The sequence below is a fragment of the Bubalus bubalis genome, chromosome X (assembly GCF_019923935.1).
Source record: "Bubalus bubalis isolate 160015118507 breed Murrah chromosome X, NDDB_SH_1, whole genome shotgun sequence".
NCBI lineage: Eukaryota > Metazoa > Chordata > Mammalia > Artiodactyla > Bovidae > Bubalus > Bubalus bubalis.
The window spans coordinates 18,811,506-18,829,665 of NC_059181.1; the positions used below are offsets into that span (position 1 = coordinate 18,811,506).

Sequence of the window (18,160 nt, forward strand, 5' to 3'; positions counted from 1 at the left end):
GGAGCAAAATGGAGTGAACCATCTTCCTATAGAGGCTTCTCCCTGGTTGACAGAGATGGGCCCTGACAGAAAGGACTGAGATAATCCTGGCATTGTGGAGCATCTCCACAGCCACGTGCCAAGCAGAGAGCAGCCCTCGCAAAAGATCTCCAGCGAACCATGGAGGTAAATGCAAAGGCTTTCCTTCAGAAAGGCTCCCGCAGCAGAGAGCTATCCATCCCCTCCAAAGATCCCTCACGAGAATGCCAGTCGGACCTCAGCCCCAGCAAAGCAGTGATGACCAGGCTGTATGTGCAGAGTCCCTGATCTCCACTGAGGTCTCCTGGGGCTCTAAGGGCAGGAGCAGGTGGGGCAGGGAGCCCACTGCTTCCTCAGGTTGCTCTGCACCCATGGGAGGCCCAGCTCTCAGTCTTGCACTGCTGCGTCCGGGGAAAAGGGGATGAAAGCTTGGCGTGTGTTTGCCAGCCACAGGCAGGCAGGCCGCCCCAGTGCCTACCATCATCACATAAGGGGTGAATGGGAGCAGACAAAGCAAATAGGAAATTAGCCCGAGCACAAGCACTACCAAGTCAGCTGCATCAGGACTAACCAGCTGGCATGACATTCCCTCATCTGCAAGAGACTGGAGTCCGATGTAAAATGATTGACTTAAAATGCCTCTGGCACTGTTGTTCAATTAAAATAAAAGAGTACAGAATGCCTCAGAGGCGGGCCTGTATGGCACTGTCAGGTGTGGTGCAGGCTAAGGAAGTGTCTCCTGTGTCTCTGAGGCACCCTTTCCTGGAAATAGCAGTGACAAGCATTCCCTGCAATTAGCAGTCCCGCAGGGGTCAGGAGTGGAAATGGAGGGAGCAGGGAGCTGTGAGCCAAGGATGGGAGTATAGGAAGAAAGGGGCAAGTGAATCCAGCAACTCACGACAAATGCCCAGGCTGGGAAAGGAGAGGTCCGTCCTGGTCACTGAAACAGCCCAGCTCACTGTGGCTTTTCTCTTGGTCTCCACACCCTGTGCCACCATCTTTTCTGGGTAGCTCTCTCTTGACCATGCTTCAGCCAAGGTCAGCTGAAGTCAGTGAAGGGAGCAGTTATTCTGCACTAGTGCTTTGACGGCACTTTTACAAAAGTCACCTTCTTTAACTCCTGTGACCACCTCTCTGCTCTGGGCTGAGAAGAATGAGTTCTTAGAGGGGCTGTGGGACTTGGCCTTGGCTGCCGGCTGCTTAAGTGGGAGAGCTGGGATTTGCACCAGGAGCTCGCAAAGGCACATAGGGATCTGGCTGAGACAGCAATAGTGAACTGTGACTAAGACCTTGCCTCAGGCCTCCATCCGCTAAGAGGAACAAAGAAGTTGCCACTTAAGCCTGTCTGCTGTGGCCAAAGATGGTTCTAATTGTGTATATGTGTGCATGATTGTGGGGGTTTTTTAAGTTAAAAAAAAAAAAGACCAAAGGGTAAAGACAGTGATAATTCAGAGATTTAAAAGAAATACTGAATTTATACCAACATCTCTGTATCTTATGGGCTTCCCTGGTGGCTCAGATGGTAAAGAATCTGCCTGCAATGCAGGAGACCCAGGTTTGATCCCTGAGTCAGGAAGATCTCCTGGAGAAGGGAATGGCTACCCACTCCAGTATTTTTGCCTGGAGAATCCCATGGACAGAAGAGCCTGGTGGGCTACAGTCCATGGGGTCTCTAAGAGTCAGACACAACTGAGCAACTAACACTTCCACTTTTCACTCTATCTTACAGTGCTGGCAATTAACAAACCTCTATATTGTTCATACTAAATGATGAGTCACTATACCTTATGAATAAAAAATGATCATCACCTGATACAAGGCTATGATTATACTCTTAAAATATATTTGTTAAGAAAATCTATACCCCAAATATGCTTTCTAAATATACTTTCAGAGTTTAGTAATAAAGGACTCTGTCAGGTAATTACATTCCATTTCTTTTTTAAAACATAACTAGAGAGAAAAGATGATTAAAGCAAGACCTGCATTAAAATATAAATAGACTAGCATATTTGTATTGGAAGGTAGGCTATTTGATTTTCCAGCAGTGACTACAAGATCACATTACCCTCTACACTCACAGCCCTTCCTCCAGCCTCGTGTCTGCCCCAGAAGCATGGATGCCTCGAGTAACCCTCAGGTGGATGTCACTCAGTCCCCACCCATAATCCCCTCTGAGTCTTATCATCAAAGAAGACATCTGAAAGAGGTCTTGGAGTCCACCAAGTCCACCCCCTGCACTTCAGAAACAAAGAAATTAAGGCCCAGAGAGGCCAACCAGCTTATCTGAGGTCACACAGCAATAAACTGCTAAGTTGAATGGATCTGTCTCTTTGCTCCTGTTCCGGCCAGCCCTCACCTCCTCCTCCCGGAGCTTCTGCTTCCTCTTCTCCTCCACAGCCGCCCTCTTCTGCTCCTCTCGCTGCCGCTGCTCTTCCAGCTTCTTCCATCGCTCCTCAATTTGCTTTTCATACTGGAGCTTGGCTCTCTTCTGTTTCTCCAGGATTTGCTGCTCCCGGGCAGCTGCGGGAAGGAAGGCAGAAAAAATGTGTCATTACCGGAGCACCCCATGCCATTTGGCTTAATACCAACAATGCAGAAGTGAGACTGAACCCCAAAAAGGAGCCCAGAGGGATCGTAGGCTGCAGTAACTGAGAGGAAGGGTTCTGGCACCTCTACCACTAGCTGGGTGACCCCAGGCCTATTAGCCACGTCTTCTGTCTGCCTCAGTTTCCTCCTCTGCGAGGTGGGGATGTACAACATCACAGCATTGTGGAGACCGAATGAGACAATGCAGAGAAAGTAGACAGTCACTGCCCCTACACGTGGGAGCTCTGTCTGTCATCACCATCAAGTCAGACTTGTCCCAAAGGCTAGGACACGTCGGGGATTGAGAAATGAGAGCTATCAGGGTATCTTCATTCAGGGCACATTAGCTGTACATACACCGCACACCAGATGCTGAACTGGGTGAGAGTAAACAGAAGAGGATGAACAGGACTGCCTTCCTTCTTGAGACATGTACTAAAGGGCCTTAACTCCACCTGGCCAAGCAGGCAAGGGTTCCCTGCTGCTGCTGCTGCTGCTGCTACTGCTAAGTCGCTTCAGTTGTGTCCGACTCTGTGCGACCCCATAGACGGCAGCCCACCAGGCTCCCCCGTCCCTGGGATTCTCCAGGCAAGAACACTGGAGCGGGTTGCCATTTCCTTCTCCAATGCATGAAAGTGAAAAGTGAAAGTGAAGTCACTCAGTCGTGTCCAAATCTTAGCGACCCCATGGACTGCAGCCCACCAGGCTCCTCCGTCCATGGGATTTTCCAGGCAAGAGTACTGGAGTGGGGTGCCATTGCCTTCTCCAAGGTTCCTAGGAGGATGCAATGTCTGAGGTGACCAGGAGGAGGCAGTCAAGGAGAAGGATTCACAAGCTCCTCTTCCGTCTCAGTGCCCTAGGAAAGCCACTCTCTACCTACCTGAGGCACCCTGTGGGGAACAGCCCTGATGCTTCTGTCCATGGCCTGCAAGGTAGGACAGCCTTTCCCAATAGGACAGCCTTTCCCAATTGGTTCCCTGTCCTAACATAGAAATGGCCTTCTGTGTTGATTTCCTCTGTTCCTCCAAGGATGGCCCTTCAGCTGCCCTGGGCAGAGGTCACCTGAAGAGGGGGGTGGTGTGCAGAGAATGTCTCTTGTTCTTCAGCACCCTAGCCACAGCCGTAGTGCAGTGCCAGTAACAGAGCTTCAACACGTGCTCAGTGAGTAAATCAACTGCCCTGAGAATTATGTAATATCTGTGAGCAGACCAGTGGTAGTGATGGTTTGCTCCCAGTTTTCCACATTGACCTAGCAACTGTCCCAGTTCTTTTCTCATTTAGTCACAAATTTCTAAGAGTCCTGAGAAAAGACACCATCACATCTCTACTCCCTTGGACTTAAACAGCCAAAGCGCACAACTTACCAAGACATTTTTCTCTTTCTTCTCGTCTTTCTTTAGCTAGTCGTTGTCTCTCATCGGATTTTAAAAATCCTTCCATGCCTACAAGAGAGAAAACACGATCAAAGGCTTCACTCTCCCCATCTTCTGAGTGCCAGGGGGCGCTGGGGCCACACCCTGGGTCTGGACACACGCACACATCAGCATCAACATCACTTCACCTGCAGTGTGAAGTGATCCATCACTCCCTACCACAGGGGAGGATGGCCCAGACCTGAGAGTTGAGGAGCGGTAGCTGTGGCTGTCACGCTCACCCGCCAAACTGGGCTCAAGTGGCCCCAGGCCAGCCCTGGAGAACTAACCTTCCTCCTAGTTCTCTGGCTCCAGGCCTGGCCCCAGAGGAGTCAGAAAGCTCAATAAGGGACAGGCCTGGCAACATGCAGAAAAGCCTACCAGGCTTCCCCTGGTCTGGCTCACAGGGGAAGGCAGATGCATAAAAGAAGACACGATTATTACACAAATTATTGTTATTATTAGGGCTTCCCTGGTGGCTCAGATGGTAAAGCATCTGCCTGCAATGTGGGAGACCCAGGTTTGATCCCTGGGTTGGGAAGATCCCTGGAGAAGGAAATGGCAACCCACTCCAATATTCTTGCCTGGAAAATTCCGTGGATTGAGGAGCCTGGTGGGCTAACAGTCCACAGGGCCGCAAAGAGTCGGACATGACTGAGTGACTTCGCTTTTTTACTTTTATTATTATTAGTGAACATTCAGCTTTCTGGAAGAAGACAACTGCTGAGGGGCATGTATGAGTGAGCTGGAAAAAAGTAACGCTCAAGTTTGATTTTGGTTCTACTAAGTTTGCTCCCATGTCAATCTTAGCATTTTAGAATCACAAAGAAGGAATATAATGCACTTCTGTTTACTTGTTATTTCATTTTGTTTTATTATCAGTACAAGAAATAAAATGGAACAAATGGCAATTCCCACCTAAAATGTCTGGGAAACATCCCAGGAGCTCCGCATCTCCACTCATCTTGTACAGGACCCTAAAGGGCTTTCTGAAGCAAAGATGAAATGATCTTCCCAGTTGTTTTAGGATTAAAAATAATTTACTGTGCTTGCTCTGATCATTACTGATCATTCATTAGTATTACTTACACAGTGGTCAAGGACCACATTCTGGAGAAACTGGCTTTAGTGCTGCTATAACCGGACTGATGTGCCCAGTGCCTGGGTCTCTTCTGTGGTAATATCACAGCTGACTTCACGGCATGTGCCTTTCAGGGGTGTGCCTTCCACTGCCCAGGAGAGGGGCCTGGAGGCTTGGACCGCAGAGCAGCAGCAGGAATGCGGATAAGGATGGATGTGATAAGCTCTGGGTTGTCACAATTCCCCACAACCATCTAATTTTGCAGCCTGGATTATGCAGCAGGGATATTAAAGCTCAAGAGAGAAGTCTTGGAAAATCAACTCAAGTGCCACTTCCCATTAAAAAAAAAACTGAAGTATAGTTACCTTCCAGTGTTGTGTGTCACTTTCAGGTGTACAGCAAAGTGGTTCAGTTATACATGTACATACACACATATATATATTGCTTCATATTCTTTTCTACTATAGGTTATTACAAGATACTGAACATAGTTCCTTGTGCTATACAGTAGGTCCTTGCTGATTATCTATTTAATATATAGTAGTGCATGTATGTTAATCACAAACTCCTATTTTATCTCTATCCCCCTTTCCTCTTTTAGTAATGATAAGTTTGTTTTCTATGTCTGGAGTTTATTTCTGTTTTGTAAATAAGTTCATTTGGTTTTTGTCAACTCTTAATCATTACGATTAATGATTAATGGCATCACCGACTTGATAGACATGAGTTTGAGCAAGCTCCGGGAGTTGGTAAAGGACAGGGAAGCCTGGAGTGCTGCAGTCCATGGGGTTGTAAAGAGTCAGACACAACCGAACTGAACTGAACTACAATGGTACCAATGACATGAACAGCATCAAGAATTTAAATGCCCAACTTCTCAGCTCATCAGTGCTGCTCTCCCAGTCTGACCCCTTTCCCTTACATCCCCTGAACTTGTATGAACTCCACTCACCTTCAAGAGCCCACAGTTTCCCAGATCCATGAACCTCTGTGCTCTCACATTGCTTGCAGAACCCTAATTTCATTCTGCTTAGCTGTAGAGCACTGTCTCCCTGCAGGGAGTGAGGGCCTACTGAGCCAAGGGCAGGTCTGCATCTCTGGGTCAACCCACTTGGGCCACATCCTACCCCCACAAGCCTCAAGGTGCATACACAACACTCAAAGACAGGAATGTGGTCAGTGGTAGGGTAGAGGGGAGAGAAAGCCAGATTACTCCATGATGATTCTCTAAACATTTTCAAGCTCTAGTCTCTACCTTAAGCACTTGATTAATAAGGATTTGTTCTGTGTGAAAAGCTACAAAGAGAAGCCAACAACCCCTGGACAGATGCTGGCAACAGCACCCACTTCTACCCTCCAGATCTAAGATGCAGACTGAGAACCACTGAAAGTATTCTTTGAACAGAAAAAAAAAGAGGAAAATCTGAGGGAAAAAGGCCAAGCATATTTGAAATTGGCCATGATACCTTAAGGCTTTACCAACAGAAGGATGTCTGTTGCAGAGATATGCATGATTTTAGGCTGCCCCCTTGTGGGCACTTGTAAGAGTCACACCCTCAAATCATTTTTCAGAAAATCTTCATTATCAGGCTCATAGTCATGACCTGCTTCGTCATAACAGGAGGCTACAATGTACGAAACAAGTCCACTGCTTGAATTTACTTGGCCCAATCACCCCATGATGACAGAGGTACTATTATGACCCTCATCTTACAGGTACAAAAAAGGTACACAGAGGTTAACTTGTTCAAGGTTACACCATCAGAAAGTGGAGATGCAGATTCCAACCTAAGAACCTGACTCCAGGACTCACACTCTTAATTACTGCTTTCTCACGTGGCAAAAGAGGAAACGTAATAGCTCGATCTCAGCATTGATGAACGAATGCTTCGTGGCTTTCTGAGACTCTATTATACACAAGGAACAAGTTCCATCCTTGTCCCAAGAATGCATATGCAAATTCGGAGAGAAGTGCAAGACCAACTCATTAGAGAAGTACTGATTAAGCACTACTGTGAGCTGGGCACTGGCCAGCTGTGAACAGATGTGCTAAGTATTTGCTTCCTCTTCAAACTGATGGTTTGGAAATGTTTGGATGCTGCGTGGGGAAAGGGGATAGCCTGATGACCCCGGGGGCAGCCGTGCCACGGAATTTTGCTTGGGCCCCACTGAGGGGGAGAAAATGACTCAGTCCAAGGTGGGTAACCTAGAATCTCTATACGCTCTCACATGGCAGTGACAAGCCATTTTTCTCTGTTTAAGATAATAAAGATTAAATGCAAGGAACAATTCTGTTCCTCCATCACACTGGGCCTGTTTCAGGCACTCACTAGCCACATGAGGCTGTCAGCCACAGTACTGAAAAACAGTGAACCAGGAACCTCAAGGCTCACTCTCGTGATTCACACGTAACTGCCCTGGGACACACACAAATGAAGAAGAATTCAGCGTCCAATCAAGGTTGAGTTTTGCTGGGTGAGTAAGACTGTGGTAAGGCATCATTCTTCTACATAGCATCTGCCTCTCCTGATTAAAAGAACTGTCAAGCAATCATTTCTAGAATATCCATTTGAGGAGAAGCCAAATAATTATATCTCCATTTCCACCTCATGATCCCTGATGAACCTCTGGGGACCTCTGCCAAGAGGTTCTACCCAAAGGATGAAGGGGTACAGCACAAAGCAGACAGCCCCTATGTGTCTGGGGGCGTGGACCTGACCAGTTAGCATCACTGCAGCAACACAGCCTGAGAAGTCGAGGCAGACTATGATTCACAGGCCCAGGGCAAGTGACCTCAATACATGAATGCTAACACCACCAGGAGACTTCCACTAAAGACATGGGTATGGGTGGGTGTGTATGTGTGTGGGTGCGTGTGTGTGTTCAGTTGCTTAGTCGTGTGCAACTCCTTGTGAACTCATGGACTGAAGTCCACCAGGCTCCTCTGTTCCTCGGCTTTCCCAGGCAAGAATACTGGAGTGGGTTGCCACTCCCTTCTCCAGAGATCTTCCCAACCCAGGGACCAAACCTGAGTCTCCTGCATTGGCAGTGGTGACTTGAGCCAGGGTTAGCAACCCTAGCTTTGAGAGCTACTATTGCACTGAGAGTTAGTTCAGTTCAGTTGCTCAGTCGTGTCTGACTCTTTGTGACCTCAGGGACTGCAGCATGCCAGGCTTCCCTGTCCATCACTAACTCCTGGAGCTTGCTCAAACTTATGTCCATTGAGTCGGTGATGCCATCCAACCATCTCATCTTCTGTTGTCCCCTTCTCCCACCTTCAATCTTTCCCAGCATCAGGGTCTTTTCCAATGAGTCAGTTCTTCGCATCAGGTGGCCAAAGTATTGAAGTTTCAGCTTCACCATCAGTCTTCCAATGAATATTCAGGACTGATCTCCTTTAGGATGGACTGGTTGGATCTCCCTGCAGTCCAAGGGACTCTCAAGAGTCTTCTCCAACACCACAGTTTAAAAGCATCAAATTTTCAGAGCTCAGCTTTCTTTATGGTCCAACTCTCACATCCACACATGACTACTGGAAAAAGCATAGCTGTGACTAGATGGACCTTTGTTGGCAAAGTAATGTCTCTGCTTTTTAATATGCTGTCTAGGTTGGTCACAGCTTTTCTTCCAAGGAGCAAGTGTCTTAATTTCATGGCTGCAGTCACCATCTGCAGTGATTTTGGAGCCCAAGAAAATAAGTCTGTCACTGATTCCATTGTTTCCCCATTTATTTGGAAGTGATGGGACACCCCATGAAGTGGTGGGACAGGATGCCATGATCTTTGTTTTTTGAATGTTGAGTTTTCAGCCAGTTTTTTCACTCTCCTCTTTCATTTTCATCAGGAGGCTCTTTAGTTCCTCTTTGCTTTCTGTCATAAGGGTGTTGGCATCTGCATGTTGGAGAAGGCAATGGCACCCCACTCTAGTACTCTTGCCTGGAAAATCCCACGGACAGAGGAGCCTGGTGGGCTGCAGTCCATGGGGTTGCTAAGAGTCGCACACCACTGAGCGACTTCACTTTCACTTTTCACTTTCATGCATTGGAGAAGGAAATGGCAACCCACTCCAGTGTTCTTGCCTGGACAATCCCAAGGACAGCAGAGCCTGGTGGGCTGCCATCTATGGGGTCACACAGAGTTGGACACAACTAAGGTGACTTAGCAGCAGCAGCAGCAGCATTTGCATATCTGAGGTTGTTGATATTTCTCCCTGCAATCTTGATTCCAGCTTGTGCTTCATCCAGCCTGGCATTTCACATGATGTACTCTGCATATAAGTTAAATAAGCAGGATGACAATATAAAGCCCTGACGTACTCCTTTCCCAATTTGGAACCAGTCTGTTGTTCCACGTCTGGTTCTAAATGTTGCTTCTTGATCTGCATACAGATTTCTCAGGAGGCAGGTAATGTGGTCTGGTAGTCCCATATCTTTAAGAATCTTCCAGTTTGTTGTGATCCACACAGTCAAAGGCTTTGGCGTAGTCAATAAAGCAGAAGTAGATGTTCTTCTGAAACTCTCTTGCTTTTTCGATGATCCAGCAGATGTGCTGGCAATTTGATCTCTGGTTCCTCTGCCTTTTCTAAAACCAGCTTGAACGTCTGGAAGTTCATGATTCATGTACTGTTGAAGCCTGGCTTGGAGCATTTTGAGCATTACTTTACTAGCGTGTGAGATGAGTGCAATTGTGCGGTAGTTTGAGCATTCTTTGGCATTGACTTTATTTGGGATTGGAATGAAAAGTGACCTTTTCCAGTCCTGTGGTCACTGCTGAGTTTTCCAAGTTTGCTGGCATATTGAGTGCAGCACTTTCACAGCATCATCTTCCAGGATTTGAAATAGCTCAACTGGAATTCCATCACCTCCACTAGATTTGTTCGTAGTGATGGTTCCTAAGGCCCACTTGACTTTGCACTCTAGGATGTCCGGATTAGGTGAGTGATCATACCATCGTGGTTATCTGGGTCATTAAGATCATTTTTGTACAGTTCTCCTGTGTATTCTTGCCACCTCTTCTTAATATCTTCTGCTTCTGTTAGGTCCATACCATTTCTGTCCTTTATCGAGCCCATCTTTGCATGAAATGTTCCCTTGGTATCTCTAATTTTCTTGAAGCGATCTCTGGTCTTTCGCATTCTGTTGTTTTCCTCTGTTTCTTTGCACTGATCGCTGAGGAAGGCTTTCTCGTCTCTCCCTGCTGTTCAGCGTTAGTGCCACAGGGGAAACTGGGTGGTGGGTCCATGGGATCTCTCTGCAGTACTGCTACAGCTGCATGTGAATCTGCAATAACCTCAAAGTACAAAGCTTTCTAAAATGTAGTTTAGCCGCTCAGTTGTGTCTGACTCTTTGTGAACCGGTGCACTGTAGCCCATTTGCTGAAGTGTAAAACCCTGGGAGGGACCCAAAGACAAAGAGGGAGCAGGTGACACCTTCCCAGAAGGACAAGGGGCAGCCCTGCCCGAGTCACCTCTGCCTCATTCTTGATGCAGTAATGCTTCCTGGGGTGAGGACACTCAGGTAGTGTGTCCGTGAAACTGAGGCGTTTTCCTAGGTAATTCACCCCTAGAGGAAATAAGAATCAAACAGGGATCCTGAGCAGACAAACGACTATTTTATGTGAACAGAAGGGCATAAAATTTCATACTTCGCTGACCTGTTCTTGCTTAGAGTAACTTCCCATTATCCTTGGGCTGTGGCAAGACATTTTAAAAAACTAATTTAAAAATGTATTTTATTAGCCTCAGGCACTCTCTCCCTAGAATATCAATGAGCTGATATTAGTCAATTATTCATGGTATGTAATAACCATTATCGATATGCAAAGTTTTTAAGTGAAGCCAGCTGTGTTCGACTTTTAAAAATTGACTGCATTAAATGAATTTTCAAGTAATCTTCCTAATCACAGCTCACGTCTGTGCAATTACAATGACCAGACAAAAGGACGGGACTCAGGAATGAAGAGCTCATCAAATGGGAAGCCCCGTGTCTGCCAGCCCCTCCTGTGGGGGGCCCACCCCTCTGTGGACTGGCAGGCAGGGACGCACCAACAACTCGGTGATGATCTGTCTCAGGTCATGGAGACCACTGGTCCTCACCTGTGGCCACACAAGCCATCACCTGGGGAGCTCTAACAATTATGGGTGCCTGTGCCTCCCTCCCAGAGACTGGCCCTGTCGGCTCAGGTGTGGCCAGGGTGCTGGTGCTCTAAGAGCTCCCGTGTGATGCTTCTGTTCAGAAGGACTGACACTGCTCCTAGCCTGCTGCTCTTCCCACTGCAGCACGGGTTGGAACCACTTGGAGGGCTTGTGAACCCAGAGTGCTGGACGGCACTCCCAGAGTTTCATGGAGTGGGCCTAGGGCCCACCAGAGAAGGGTGTCCAAGGCCCACACCTTAAGAGCTGCTGTTCTACTAGACTAGGCTGATTCTACAGGGCAAGGCCCTGCCTCCAGCTCCTCTCTGGATGTCCAGAGCCCAGCTAAGTGTGGGGCTCAAAGAGTGGGTCCCCAATCATGTCTGCAGAAGGAACAATCGGCCGTCTGCCTGCACCCTCCTGCACAGAGTCTGCCATGGCTGTTACTGCCCCCACGCTACTCTCTGTGCCTGTGCATCTGCCCTTACCCTCTAAGCCCCAAGACCTTGCACATGGTACTCAAATAGTTACTAAATGAGGGGCCATGAATATTATGTCCCTTTGATGGAAACCTCCCCATTTGTAGAGCATTAAACCAAGTATCAGAAGTGTCTATAAAAACGAGGAACATTTTAAAATATCTTTGTAGCCATTATTTTGCTGGATCTGTTCAGGAAATTCAAAGGTAAAGAAAGGAAGGCAGCTTCCCCCACAATTGCTAACAGTTTCCAGGTGATCAGGTCTCCTTTTAGAACCACCGATCTACTCCATTCCTTACCAGCTATAACCTTCTGAATTGACTTAAATTCTCTTTTCACTGCAGTGAAAAAGTCTGTATTACACTGTTGCCACCGAATTTGTTACTTCCAATGTGACTCTTTCAAGGATGATGTCATAATTTATATTAATACTTCAAAAAGAGGCAGGCCTGGAACTAGCATTTACGTTCAATAGCTATTGACTACTATAGCATGGAGGTGTACATATCCAGGTATCAAAACACATTTTTAAAAAATGTATAGAGATACCAAAAAGTCCTTGAAAAGTTGGGAAATAGAGAATATAAGAAATAAGAATATATACAAATTTACACTGCTATTATGTTTTTATAAAATATGCTAAATTTCTAGCAGTTTCCTTTAAAACAACTGAATTAAATTTTCCCCCAAAATGTAAATGTTGTAAGAGTATTACTAAATGACTTAAATGCTTCCTAAATGAATGTCTTAAATCACAACTGCACAGCTAAGAGAAGGGCCAGTTTTTTTGCTTTTTAAAGTGTAGAATTGGGTCAAGTCCAAGCAATCACGAAGAGTATAGCACTTTGACATAAAGGTCAAACAATAATGGATCTCAGATCACATCATTCTTGCCCTGGAACCAGGAATCTGGTACATAATCATCACCAATCCACACAGATCTGCTAGGCTTACTGGAAGAAGGCAGGCACAACAGCCAAGTCCTACAGCAACTGCCCTAAGTTTCCTCTTCTGTAAGATGGGGAAACAGTAGTGCCTCTCTTACAGTAAGGATGTAACGAAAGCTCACGAGCACTGACTAACCATACCCAGGACACAGCGGGAGCACAGTGAATTCAGCTAGTCTGCGTTGCCCACGCTAGCCTGCCTGTTCCTAGTTACAGCTCTCCCTCTTCCGTTAATGAGGGCTCCTGCCCACAGGACCAACCATACTACCTTTCCTAACACAGCTGATGAGACAGAGTATGTACTATGCTGCCAGTCTAAAACCACAGCGAGCATTCCTTTCCTATAAAAATTATACTGGGAACATGTATACATGCCTTTGATGTCTCAGTCACCAACCATTACTTGTGTCTACACATATGCTGGCATTCCCCTTCTGGTAACTCAGCAGAAATTAGATCTTATCCCTAGTAGGACAAGTAACTTCCTACTAAAAAAAGAATACACAGATGACATTTCACAAACACTAATTGTGAAGGCGGTATGTGATGATGCTGTTCTTCACCATCTCAACAGTAGATTGCCTAGTTAAACTCACACACATGTAAGCAGCCAGCCTAGAACTCCTGCCACAGCAACTCAGGCTCCCATAACCACAGGAAAACACACCACACCAAGTTATAAAATTCAACTGCACCCAGTGTGACCAACTGTACACAGGTTCGCAGCCTAGCCTGGCTTCTTCTAAAGGTACCATTTATTAAGCATGTATCTCCTGCCTGGCATCGTGTGCTCCAAGATGGAGAAAGTGAGACTCTCCCCAGGGGTTAAGACTTCTGTCCAAAGTCAGAGCTGCTAAGTGGCAGAGCTTGGATTTGAGGCCAATCTGGCTGAGTCCCAAGCTGATGGGCATCAACTCAATAGTGAGAGGGAAGGCCACCTGGAGGAAGGAGCACAGACCTAGGGATCTAGGTGTGCAGAAACTGAGTAGCTGTTCCTACCAGGATTCACAAAGGAGGTGGTAAGGCTACTACTATACAGTCCAGAACAAGTCCCTGATTCCCTTGATCTTTAAACCCTTCTTTCAAATCTACAGTGTCTGCAGCTTGCCCCCACGGCCTCCCTGGCAGCCTGGGCCCCTGACTGTTGGAGGACTACTGTGCTAATTGAGGGGGAGAGGGGACTGGGGCAAGAAAATGTACGCAGTGGTTAAAATTTACCTGATGGTACACTTTAAAGGTGTGCACTTTAGTGTAAGACACCTATTCCTAACACTACAACAACTGCAACAACACATAGAAAAGACAAAATTCAGTGCTGGCTGACTTGCCATGTATCAGTAGTGCTCAAGGCTGCAAAGAACAGGCCTGGATCTCCCAGGCAACTGCATTCTCAGTGTGGCTCCGTGAAGCAGTGAGGGAGCTCCAAGGGCAGTGTGGGAGACAGGAGGTGAGCCTCAGCAGGGCTGGTGTGGAACTGAAGATACCAGCAAAGGCCCAGGGACTGGCTCAAGCTGCAGGGCTCTTAAAGAGCACGTGGTGATTTGAGAGAGAAGGGGTCTACACAGCCAGTTCAAGACTCTGCCTTGACACCTTCTCTTCCAGGGTCTTGTTACCTGCCTTTTTCACGCCTTTAACTGTCTCCACCCTACACCAGATCTCAGCTACTCATTGTCCAAAAGGCCTGGCTCTTCTACAGCCATCAGAGGAGCTATCGCCATTTGTATCACTTCCCCATTCATATGGAGCTCAGTCCTGGGGGCTTCTTCCAGGTTCCATCTAGTGGCCCTTCCAATAGTGCCCCAGTCAAGGGACCCTGAGTAATCCCTTCACCTCTCAGAGCTTTGGGCTCCTCTTCTATATAAATCAGGATCATTGCTACCTACTTTCCAAGGTTACAGTGTGTGTTGGGGGGTGGGGGTGCTGTGAAAATGCTTGGCAGCAGGAGGAGCCACAGTTGGCTCCCTTCCCCTGATGATATACGAGAACACAGACCAAACAAGTCATGGCAGTCATGCACTGGGTCCAGGCCCCAGACCATGGAATCTGAAGCTCTGCGCACTTCCGTCTCCCCATGAACCCCACAAAATTGCTCCAAGAGACCTGCCGCAACTTTCCACAAGGTCCCAGTTTACATTCTAAGATTTCCTCTCCTCTGCTGAGCCGACAATTCATTTGAAAGGTGAGGTGAACAAAGTCAAAGGTAGCTAAAAAGAAGACAACGAGCAGCTAGAAAAATTCAACTCGATTAATGATCTACTGAGCACTGCAGTGCAGAAACTTCCCTCCTACGCTGGCTCCTCATCTGGGAGGCACCTGGACTCCTGTGTTTCTACAATAAATTTAATACACGTTTGTGTCATTTCAAAAGGACCCACTGTTTGCAATATGACTTGCTAGCTAAATGAAACCTGCATAATTTCCCCTCTACCCTTCTGAGTTCTTGGCTGGGACCTCCTGTAATACAGATGGCACTTTTTTTAAGATTTATTTATTTTTGGTTGTGCTGGGTCTTTGTGCATGCACTTCTCATTGCGGTGGCTCTTCTTGTGGAACACAGGCTCCAGGGCACGCAGGCTTCAGTAGTTGCGGCTCAAGGGCTCTCGAGAGCACTGGTTCAGTATTTGTGGTGCACAGGCTTAGTTGCCCCTTGGCATGTGGGATCTTTCAGAACCCAGGATCAAACTCACGTCCCCTGCATTAGCAAGCTGATTCTTAAACACTAGGCCACCAGGCATGCCCTAGGCAGAAGTTTATTAAATATATACGTCATGTACATATAGGAGATTCTCAGGAAACCAATTACACTCTCCAGGATGGCCCAAACCATTACCTCAAATACCACCTGCAGCTAAAGACCAAAGAAAGATGTGAGTGAGAGGTGGAATTCATGGAAGGCGAGAGGAGGAAATTTTTGGTAAACACAGGCTCCCCTGCAACGCAGATAAGTCTCCCACGTTTAAAGTCATCCGTATCCACGGTAAAAGCCATCTTCCTAGTATAGGCCCCCTCTTCCTAATGTAAATTTCCTTTATAAATACAGATTTCCCTTACAAAAGGACCATTTTCAGAGCTTCTCAGGCGTCTGTAGTTTCTCAAAATAATCCTATGCCGAAGAGGCGTATTTCATATTTTGAGTAGTGTATTCTACCCCCTTTGCCAGCCAAGCTCAAGGCTCGCCAAGGCAGCTGGGTGGCTCTGCACTGATGCCCATCCTCCCAACCTTCCCTACCTCAAGGCTCCCCTGCTCTGTGTGCCTCACACAGCTATCTACAGCTACAGGCCTGTGGATCCCACCTGTCCTTTCCAGGGTGATGAGCAAGAAAGAGGGAAGTAGGAGCCGGTGCTTGAGAAGAGCGAACATGGGACAGCAGAGCACACCCAGACGCTTCTGTCACAGATGGGGCGCGCGGGGCCAGGGGACCGAGGTTGCCCTCAGGGTCCTTTAGAGATGGAGAAGCTCTGACACAGGGGTCTTTGGCATGAGCATCCAAGGCTGGCCTGTTCCAATCAAGGGGTAAGGCTCAATGTGAAGACAGAATGACCTTTGAAAAGCCCTCCTGTCCCCCAGCAAGGATGGAGAAGAAGCTGGGAGCCAGTGAGCGCTCTGGAGCCAGCTGAGCACAGGTTCCACTCTCACAGAGATCTTGGAGCATCAGGGGAGAGGGTAACGGAGGGGGAGAGGAGGGAAGGGGGGAAAGGGAGGGGGCAGGAGAAAGAGACACACACACACACATCCACACATACGCATGCTGCTCAGAACACTGCCTGCTGTGCTCAATAAAGGTCAGGTGTCACCGTTTCCGAGCCTAGCCCAGGGCTGTCCTTCAGTGGTTGGGCAGAGGTGGGTTCTAGGGTTGCACACCACAGGGGACGTGGTTGTTTAGTGTGGACTCAGAAAGGCCTTGGACATCTGCAAAGAGTGCCAGACACAGGGGGAAAAAATAACTCTTCTTATTTGCTTTTTTTAGCAACGAAGTACAAGACACTGAAAAATGTCGCTTTGAAGATGTGGACAGAACCCAGCAGGTAAAAGCTGGTAACGAGAAATAAACTGCAGCACTCTCATTATTAGTATTGCCATTTGATTTTCTCTTCAGGGTGGTGTGTATGTTTCATGATGATGACCATAAAAGGTGTGCAAAGGATCCCAAAGGGGCACTGGAGACCCTGCTGGCCCATCTTCATGCCACTCATGACCCAGGTCCCCATCAGATCCCAGATTCCTATGGTGGGAAGAGCTGTGTCCTTGAGCATGAGTGAGGCACCAGAAAACTCCCTCATTCTGTCCTCCCTTGTTTCCTGCCTCCCACAGCGACACGTGTTGGGTGATGGCAGTCTGTCCACCCTCCCTGTTAACAGGGTTGGCAAGAGCCTTTAGGGCCCCCTCCCTAAGGACAACCCTTTGTTCCCAGGCTGCCTGCTTCCCTACAGTCACCTCAGTAGGCTTCAGACCTGCACCTTGACCACTGCTGAGCAACTAAAGCATCTAAGTCTCCTGCTGTAGACCCATCTATTCCCAGTCTCTGCCCTGGGTGGCTGAGCCCCATCTCGGAGATGGCCCCAGTTACACCAGTGCATTGAGGGGCCAGTGACAGGCCAGCAGGACTGAACTGGAGGCCTCAGTGTGGTGCTTGGGCGCGCGGCTCCAGAAAAATGTGTTTTAAAACAAAATGCAAAGGGTAAATAAAGAGGTTAGAAAAACAATCACTCTTTGCATTGCAAACAATGTGAAGACATATCAAGAAATCTGAAAGCTGTAATAATCTCCTTTTCTCCCAGAAAAGCATGCCCAGCAGGATTGCTCGGCCCTGCCCCAAAGCACAGGCCCTACATCTGGCATCCTTAAACAAGGACGGTCTTCAAGGGCACTTCAAGGCCTCGAGACGGAAACAGCTTCCTGACTCAAATAGGCTGTTTTTAAATTGCGAGGACAGAGCAAAATGTGTGCCCCCACTCCATGTCATCCAGGGCAGTCTGGCATGCCTTTCTACACAGCCTTGCAGAGATCTTCAGCTTGCTAATTAAATTTACCCCACTTCACCCCATCTAAATACCTCTTTGGAAAAACAAAAACCACATAAATCTTAAAGTTCTAGTTATTCAGTAGGTCTGAAGCCTACTGAGGTGACTGAGGAGAAGCAGGCAGCCTGGGAAGGAGGGGCTGTCCTCAGGGAGGGGGCCTTGGTGGGCAAAAGTTTATTTTGAAAACAGTAAGATTACAGATTGTAAGAGAAAAGATTAAGATTACAGATTGACAAGAGAAAAGGCAAACTGTGAATCTCACTCCTCATTTCTGAGAATGATTTTTGCAGAGTAAAACCACAAGGCCTTCAGAAGTGAAGTCTGAAGGTTCATGGCTCTGTGCAGGCTTCTCTTTGGGTTGTTCCATGGGAAAGGCTCCTGCCATTCAAAACAATGCATGACAAATGCCCGTTTGTGCACCACAGCTGGGTCTGAGCATGGCCACCTTGCCGGTTGTGGCTGTCACTGTTTATCGCCTTCTTT

General features: G+C 47.5%; 1 protein-coding gene across 13 annotated transcripts in view; it reads right to left on the reverse strand.

Annotated features, from left to right (window-relative positions):
- Positions 1-18,160, reverse strand: part of MAP7D2 (MAP7 domain containing 2) — a 100,679-nt gene that overhangs the window by 44,604 nt on the left and 37,915 nt on the right. For 12 of the 13 annotated variants that reach the window (XM_044936943.1, XM_044936942.1, XM_044936944.1 and 9 more), the window contains exons 2-3: positions 3,972-4,049; positions 2,378-2,541 (exon numbers count right to left, since the gene is read on the reverse strand). In XM_044936943.1, coding sequence (XP_044792878.1) covers positions 2,378-2,541; positions 3,972-4,049 — 242 coding nt within the window. The remainder of the gene's footprint in view (positions 1-2,377; positions 2,542-3,971; positions 4,050-18,160) is intronic. The other variant, XM_044936945.1, reaches the window with a different exon arrangement.